The sequence below is a fragment of the Crocodylus porosus genome, unplaced genomic scaffold (genome assembly GCF_001723895.1).
Source record: "Crocodylus porosus isolate Cpor-Errol unplaced genomic scaffold, CroPor_comp1, whole genome shotgun sequence".
Lineage (NCBI taxonomy): Eukaryota > Metazoa > Chordata > Crocodylia > Crocodylidae > Crocodylus > Crocodylus porosus.
Window position 1 is genome coordinate 56,033,361 of NW_017728950.1, and position 8,827 is coordinate 56,042,187.

At 42.9% G+C, this 8,827-nt stretch overlaps 1 protein-coding gene across 13 annotated transcripts in view; it reads left to right on the plus strand.

Moving 5' to 3' along the window:
- The window catches only part of PTPRD (protein tyrosine phosphatase, receptor type D), a 692,784-nt gene that overhangs the window by 263,226 nt on the left and 420,731 nt on the right, over positions 1–8,827 (plus strand). For all 13 annotated transcript variants that reach the window (XM_019554833.1, XM_019554842.1, XM_019554841.1 and 10 more), the window contains exon 2: positions 4,163–4,330. In XM_019554833.1, coding sequence (XP_019410378.1) covers positions 4,246–4,330 — 85 coding nt within the window. In that variant the 5' untranslated portion in view covers positions 4,163–4,245. The remainder of the gene's footprint in view (positions 1–4,162; positions 4,331–8,827) is intronic.

The window sequence follows — 8,827 nt, forward strand, 5'->3', positions numbered from 1 at the left end:
GCGGCCTGACCAGTGCCGCATAGAGGGGGAGCATCACCTCCTTGGACCTGCTTGAGATGCATCTGTGGATGCATGACAAGGTACGGTTCTCCTTCCTGACTGCGTCCCCACACTGCCGGCCCATGTTCATCTTGGAGTCAATGATGACTCCAAGATCCTTTTCCGTCTCTGTACTGACAAGAAGGGAGTTCCCTAGCCTGTAAGTATGGTGCCGGTTGTTCCTCCCCAGGTGCATCACACCTTTGCACTTGTCAGTGTTGAATCCCATCCTATTGTCATCCGCCCACCCCTGTAATCTGTCTAGGTCTGATTGCAGCCTATTCCTCCCTTCTGGCATGCCCACATCCCCCCACATCCTAGTCTCATCAGCAAATTTGAACAGGGTGTTTTTTACCCCCTCGTCCAAGTCATTGATGAAGAAGTTGAATAGTGCAGGCCCGAGGACCGAGCCCTGGGGGACCCCACTGCCCACATCCCTCCAGGCCGAAAATGACCCATCCACCACCACTGTCTGGGTGCGGCCCTCCAATTTTACTGTGTGGGTGTCAATACCGCAGTCCTACAGTTTCTTAATGAGAACAGGGTGAGACACAGTGTAGAAGGTCTTCTGAAAGTCCAGGAAGTCCATATTCATTCCATCCAGGAAGAGCACACACTAACTTCAGATGCTTCCTCAGCCTGATGAAGGGGTTTTAAACCCAAAAGCTTCCTAAGAAATAGTTGGAATATTTTTCCAACTATTTAGTTGGTCAAATCAAAGATATCAGATTTACCCAAAGATCCTTGTCTGCCTTTTCCAAAGGAAGGAATTCAGGGACATTACCATTTGAGCTGTTGATTATCTCCAAAAAGCCCTAAGCAGACACTGTCCTATCTGCCTTACACAGCATTAACTAGCATACCACATGCTGGATACAGTATGTGCTGTGGGAGAGAGGAGGAAGGAATCTCTGCTTAAGCAATGAGTGGTGAGAGGGTGGCGAGCAGGGCATGGGGAAGCCAGAAGAACTTGCTGTGCCTGCAAGTCTCTGCCAGAGCTGTAGCCAGGCAGCAGAGGGGAGGGGCCAACCTACTGTGGAGCAGAGAGCCCTGCCCAGCCTGGAGAGCATGCTGGGATGCTGAGGGTGTCTGGTTTAACTTAAACCAGCAAGGGGCCTGGGACAGACATTGCATAAACTGGTTTGACCCAAATCAGTTAAGTCTGATATGGCATTCAAGCAGGTTTATCTTGAACCAGTTTCAGCCATTTTGAAACTGCTTTATGTGCACTGAACACCTGTTCTATTACTGGTCACTTAGACTGGTTTATGTGTAATGTCTGTCCCTAGCCATACAGGAGAATGCAGGAGAAGATACTAGTATACAGGTGAAGAGAAAGTTGTATTTGTTCTGTTTTCTTCGCTTACTGTTGTTTCTGCATTCACTGTTCCTTGTACCACATCTGAAATGTTTTTCTTTTGCTGAACAAGCTGTCACTTTACACAGCATACGTTTCCCAACTCAGGAGGAATAGAAGGGTGTGACAAAGGGCCTATTTCTTTTTGTTTTAAGAGTAATACCTTATTTGATTTGTATGTTCAAACCCTGAAGGCTTGAAAGGTGGGTTCCTCTACAATTGGCTTGTGTTTAGTAAAATCAATCTAATCCTTATAAAGTGTTGCCATAATAGTTTTTACGAATGAGGAAACCAAAACCACAGAACTCCTTTTCCTGCATTCAGTTCAGTTTAGTACACTTGTCAATGGGGAGGTCCTGGGCTGAAGCTAAGGGTTGTTGTAGGTCAAAGCTGAGGCAGAGCTGTGTGGAGAAGCTTGACAGCACCTGCCTATCACAAAGCTTGTTTCTCTCCAGTGTTATCAGCCCATCATCCGCATGGCTTCACTAGCAATATTTAAAAAAAGAAGCATTTAAAAAAATAAAAACAGTTCACGTTGCTTTCCTCCTCCAAATGCTTGTGTTTTTACAGCCTAAAATACTAAAAGTCTGTAGCAGAAGCACAGAGAAGAAATATAAGGCCAAGGGTCACCTGGAGAACATATTAGTATGTTTATCTGGTTAGTTAAAGCCGTGACACTATGAAGGTGCGGAGAGAGGGAGCAATAAGGGCTTTGGGTTATGTGATTTGAGCGATAATGAATGTCACCTGGAGCACAGAGATGGGGAGCTTGGCACTACTCAGTGCTTGTGTATGCATTTAGAGTGAATGGGATAGTGTGCTTCAATATCTCCAAAACACCTTATCTTCTGTTTTGATCCTCTTTTTTCCCATATGTTGTGACTCTCTCCTTTATTGATTGGCTACTTGTAAATGCTGAAAAATACATTTAAGAATGCATGTAGTCCTATGAATAGTTTAGAATGCTTATTTTTTCCAGGTAAGTTACTGCTTTTGTATTAATGGCCTCATTGTACTTGTTATGAGAGACTGGGGAAGGGTTTTTTTTTTAGAAATGAAATGAAAAGTAAAATTAGTAAACTAAGCTGGCGGTGATGGTCTTATTTTTTCTTCCCCTCCATTTTATTTATTTACCAATTGATGCCCCCCCTTCCCCTCCCTCCACAAAGAATGGCACCGTTTATGGCTCAGACACAAATCGTAGTGTCCGTTCTATTTCTATTTTGCTCATTCACATGTCAGCTTGAAGGCTTGTGTGCCAATATAAAGATAACATTCTGTCCACGGTGCAGCTGTAGTTGGAACTAGTTCAGGCCTCTCTCGTCACCCCTTCAGTCTAGTAGGAGCAAAACAAAATCACCTCTTCCCTGAAAGTGCATTTCATACATCTCCATCTTTGTGATGGCACTGGAGTCATTATGTAGCAGTTGGCTCTGCTACGCTTGCACAGACACAAATTGAGTCCGACAGGACTGATGTCTCATGGACTTTGCTGTCATTTGAAATGCTGGCATGAGGATGGTAGCGATGAAAGCGGGAACTGGTGCCTTCAGCACTTTGCCTGTGAAGATTTCTTAGATTTGTATTTTTTGATAGCAGTAGCTGATTTGAGAGGTAGTTTTACAAAAGAGATTGATAACAGCAGTAGATTTCTAACAGCTGCTCATCTTTTCTCTCCTTCCTTGAGTAGATTCTTCCAGCATTGCACTGTACTATAAAATAGGCTCTTCATACCACCCACAAATCTGTAAGATCCATCTAGTGGAATGATAATGAGTATAATTTTTCCTCCTCCCTTTTGGTTTTTATCTTCGCTGCATGGAAGCCACTCATGCATGTTAATGAAAAAGATAGTATCTGTTTTTCTTATTGTGCTTAGGCTAAGTTTCAGACCTGCCAAAGTATACGTCTTGCAATTCCATAGAAAAGCACAATTAAATTGCAGTGTTATTTTAGTGACACAGTCAGGCTATTTTGGGATATCTCTAGTATTTCCTGTCAGAGGGAAGCATTTTTATGCTCTGTAATTTTAACATGGCTTGGGTAGGTTAGTTTAACCAAGACTAAAACAGATTTCTTCTTAAAGGCAGGCACTTGTATTATTCATTAGTGTTTTATATATCATGTTAAATTAAACTGAATTGGAACCTGGGCTCTTTTTAATTCTTTCTGTTCAGCATTGCGTAATTTTAGTATACAACTAAATCACAGTGGAAATATAAACCTCCTTGCACTTGTGGAGACTGGTTGAAAGTTTTGAACTACTAATATAGAGCTGGCAATGTACTAGCATTGCAAATCTAGCATTAGGAATAGTCTGAGAAGAAAATTTAATTCCGGCATTCCTATCTGCTGCCATGAAATCAGGTTCTAGTATGTTGTTTTTTAGTGGATTTTTATCTTGGAATAGAACCCAATCCTAAACCCTTCTTTACAGAATGGCACCTCACTCTAGTAATATATTAAACTAATACTTCATTAGAAGTGACAGCTCATTCTCATGAGGTATTACTCAAAAGGTGGTGCTAAACAGGTGAGAAAAAATTGAATGTATAGAACATGAATTTAGATGAAAAGATGTTCTTGGGGGCAGGATGAGCTTTGGTTCCAGCATTTTGATCATCAGTGCTGACATCTAGGCTCTCCTCCTTTCTTTGGCATGCTATAGTCTCTTTTCTTACCTTTGAATTGTTTTGCCCCTACTTGAGACTATTGTGATAGCAGAAAACAATCCCACTTAAGCATATTTCTCCTTCTCCTCTACAGGCTCTGAAAACCCTTCATCTGAAATTTCAGACTGGACAGGCTTGCAGTGGCTTCTAAGCCAGTGAGAACGAGGCTGCCAAAGCATGCTGGTGCCAAGCTGTCGGATGATGCATGTAGCCAGGCCAGTGGTGGTGCTCCTGTGCTTTCTGCTCTACGCTGATGCTGAAAGTAAGCTTTGCTGTTTATTTGAATGGAATTCTTGGCCATAATGAAGAGTTGTTTTCAGCTGGCAGTTACTAAAGGTCTCTGCATAATTCTCCATTTGAATAAATCTTGAGACACTGTGAGGTCCTCCCTGGCTTATTGCCACTATTTGAAAGGGATTATTTATATGACTTCCACACCATTTTCCCTCTTAATGTCCCTTTTCTTATGCATCTAACAGTTCCTGCTGTTCTTTTTTATGTCAGTCGATAGAGACACTACTTGTGAAATTACATAGCAAAAAACAAAAACAAAATTGCAAACACCGTTTACTCCTATTAGAAACTTTTAAAGTTCTTTAGAAATTTCTTTTTAAGTTTAGTAAAAAAAAAAAAAAAAATCAATATAATATTGAGTCCAATTAAAATTCTAGACCCATTGTAGCTGCCACAACAGCTGTTCTAATGTATTATTTCCGACAGCTGTCATGGAGTACAGTAGTCAAACAAATCAAGCAGAACTGACAGCTTTGTGGCTAGGCTAAGCATGTGGCAAATTCAGTGAGGACAAGCAGCTAAGTTCTGTGTACTGGACTGATTTTATGAAACTGAGGTTTTGGTTAATTAGCTTACCAATTAATAGCAAGATAATATCTTCTTTTTAATTAGGAAATCATTAGGTCTACCTCATTTACACGTGTTCTTTCTCCCAGCTGTCCTGTGGCTTTTTTGCAAAGTTAATATATGCATAAGAAAAGCTTAATTGCCTCCACTTGTTGACATTCTGGTTTACTACTAGCTGCTCAGTTCACTTGTTCTAGCCCTTTTTTTCTGCTGGATCTTCTTGGGAACAGAAGATAAGTTTGATTATCACAGCAGCTCCCCCTCAGACTTTTGAAGAAGATTGTTACATCTTTGTAAAACAAGAATGCAGCCTAATTGAAATAATTATACTAGCATGAAGTTATTTTAACTGAGATCAGAATTAGACACAAATTTATTAAGAATAACTCAGGTCTCATTTAGGCTATAGTGAAGACCTCTGTCTGTATCCTTGTAGAGTCCACATGGACCAAATTTCACTGGGGCAGTAAGTCTAAAATATTTTCATTTCTGGGTTTTACTAAAACTATTTTATAACTGTAACCCCATGAAAGTGAAATAAATGGAAAATAAGCACGCACAGAACATGCGTGTTTGTACAGTACTGACAGTTGAGAATGTTTGGGCCTTTTCCAAGTAGTTAATGACCAGCTGGGATAGTTGTGTCTAAGGGGAAGCCAAGGACATTTTAACACTTTAGGCAGAAAATAATTAACTGGGAAATGGCCCAAACGTTGGATATGTATGCTGTTTTAAAACACCACTTGTTTTATAAGATGAAATCCATTGCTTGGTGAACAATAAGCTTTAGCATAGGATGTAGCTTTTCTGTTTAAGACGATGGAAAACTGGTGGAGCTGAAGTGAAAAAAATGGGTTTCTATTTTGCTGTTTCTTTACTAAACAGATGACAGTTTGGAAAAGAAAATCCAACTGCTCAGACTCCTTTGTCAGCTCTATAATCATGTAAAAATAGCTTGGTTTCCTGAACTGGAATAGTTCTCAGTGGGAAACAGAAGCTCGTTCCTTATACAAAGGACCTGCTTTCTTTTTTGTAAAGCTTTCTGGGGAAGAAATTTATACCCAAGAGGCCAATGTAGTATTATTTTCAAGCAGGCACTACTATAGCAGCACTTTAAGGATTTTAACCAGAGGCATAGTTAACATGTTTTGTGTGCTGGGCAGTCTTACCTGTCTCAGGGACTCGAAGATTTTGGCTGCTAGTGCTGTTGCATTGCTTTTTGCCCATCCCTGGCTGCTGGTGCTGCTGCTGTGGAGTCTCACACCTGGCTGGTATTGCCATGGTGGAGGGCTACTACTGCATGGGGTGAGGATGTTGCAGCTGCTACTGAAAAGATTCCCTAGAGAGCTGCCATTTTGGCAGTGCCCCCCCCAACTCCCCAAGTTAGTAGTTGGGGCTGGTCCCTCACTCACCCTCCCCAAATTATGCTCCTAAATTTAAAAATGCTTTCAGGTTAGTTTTCTAAAATCATAGCTTTCCACTTAAAACATGACACTAGGCTCTTAGCCACTCTTACTAATCATGGCTGAAGGTTTTGTTGCTGTTGAGGCATGTATTCCCAGTTTATGATAACAGGATGTAGACTAAGGACTGTACGGTGAATGCTTTAAAATAAGGGTGTTTTCATGCAGCAATAATTGTTAATGAACCTGGACAGGTACATGGTTATGGTAGGTGTGGTGGTACATAAACCCAGATAGTTATATCCTGTAACTATCTTGGTATCTAAAATGTAATTTACAGTGCCTTTAAAAAAAAATCCACAAATCGGCCATAGACCTACTAAGTTCTTTGACAGAGGAGCTGACAGCTCATCTGCTACACTTTTGTGTAGGTATCTTGGCAGTTAATGGGCTTTACCAGGTAGAGTTTCAGGGAATGGAGGGTAGCCAGACAAATAGGAATATATTAAGTTAATATCTTGAATGGGCTGATAGCAATACAGTATCAGCTACTGTTATTGCTCACTAGAGTATTTATTGCTTGGTTTTGTTAACAGTCATTAAAAAATAGGGTGTTTAGATTTTGGCAACGTGAATTAAAAACAGGATATTTTAGAACACAAAGAAATGTTGATAAAATGTCAGTAACAAAATAGAAATGGGATCTTTACATTTTCCTTGGGAATTTGCTTCTCTAAAGAAAATCAAAATTTCTTGAACTAAATCCTCTCACATTGTGTACCAGGCATACCTCTTTACTTAAGGCTCTGAGATGACATTCAAGAGTTATGAGCAGGGATCCAGGTTTTCCATTCACTATGGAAAAATGTGGAAAAACCTGGATTTTCTCATTTTTAAGGAGAATAACCCAGATTTTCTCCTTTAAAGGAGAGAAACATGGGAAATGGTGGGTTTCCCCTTGTAGGCTGGCAGATTTCCGGCCTGCAAGGGGCTAGAGGGAGTGAAAGAAGGGTAATCAACAGGGGCTGCCATGTGGGGGAAAGGGGGCTGAAGCCTCCCATAGTGAAGGAGGGGGCTGGGGCTGCACACGACCTGGGACCTGGGAAGAGAATGTGTGGCCACAGGGCTCAAGCGGGGAGTGGAACGGGGCTGCAGGTGGCTCATCTGGGGGAACAGAGGAAGGGCTGGCTCTCTGCTGCTGCGTGCACTCCTGGGGGGCGGGTGCAAACTGGCTGTTGTGGGCTCAGGTTCCCTGCCCTACTGCCCTCCCCACATCCCCCGTAGCCTCTGTGGCCCAGCAGGCAGGACCCAGCAGAGCAGAGCAGAGTGGGGTGGGGAACTCAGTGCCACTGCCGAAAGCCCTGTGCCACCCTAGCAAAGAGACCTCTGCTTGCCTGGCAGCAGCAGGGGTGATGGTGCGGAGTTGTGTCCCATGGTGCTGCTGCCAGGTGGGGAGGGGGCACCTCGTCACGTTGGCACGGAGCTCCCAGCAGCAGCAACTAGCTTCCCTGCCCAGCCCTGCTCTGTCCTGCTGCATGGGGTCCTATCTGCTGTTATGTGGAGACCTTAGCAGGAGGGCAACAGGGTGGGGAGCCCCAAGCCCACAGTGGGCAGCCAGCACCTGCCCTCCCTACACAGGCTCCTCTCTGGCCGTCCTGCCTCTGGGGGAGGGGAAGCGAGACTCAGTGGTCTGCTCTGCCACAGTTGCTACCATCTCTCGCAGGCAGCAGCCAGGGCTTGGATGCTGCCGTAGGGGGCAGGGGCTATGGGCCCCAGTCCTTTGCCCCATAGCCTTGGCAATTGGGGCCCCCCTTTGGCAGCACTGGGGATGAGGAGTGAGGAGCACCAGCAGGGCCAGGGGGCTGTGGATGGGGAGTGAGGGGCATTGGGATGGGGAGGGACTGTGGCGGGGTGTGAGTGGCAACGGGATGGACAGGGCATTGGCATATCAGGGCTGCTCAGGAGCACAAAGTAGTTGGGGGTGGGGTGGGGACAGCTGTGGCTGGACCTGCATTCTGGTGAGTGAAGGGGGCAAGGGGAGCTAATTTCCATGATTAAAAACCCAAAATAAAATGCCAAAATGTATAAGTATTTAGAATTTATTTTATTGTAGTTATTGAGGCACTGGTAGGTTTCCAAATTGCTTTAAAATTGTAAATATAGCAGTGAAATATTATGTTCAACTGATATATATAGATATATCGAGAGAGAGAGCAGCATTTCATTTTATTCACAGAGAAGCATGATTGGGGGGGGGCGTTAATTGGAGAATTTTTTATTTTTAAATGGAGAAAACCAGGATTCCTTGTTATGGGTAGGTGTGTAATCATACCAAATAAAACAATAATTTTAATATAAATGTTTTTAGCATTTCCTTTTAATTGAGCAGTTTAGCTTACCTTCTTTGATTGGAAATGCATTTCTTACCTTGGCTATTTTAGAATATATTGATTTAATGAAAGACATTCTAAAATGTTGCATGTTTCTGTGACCCC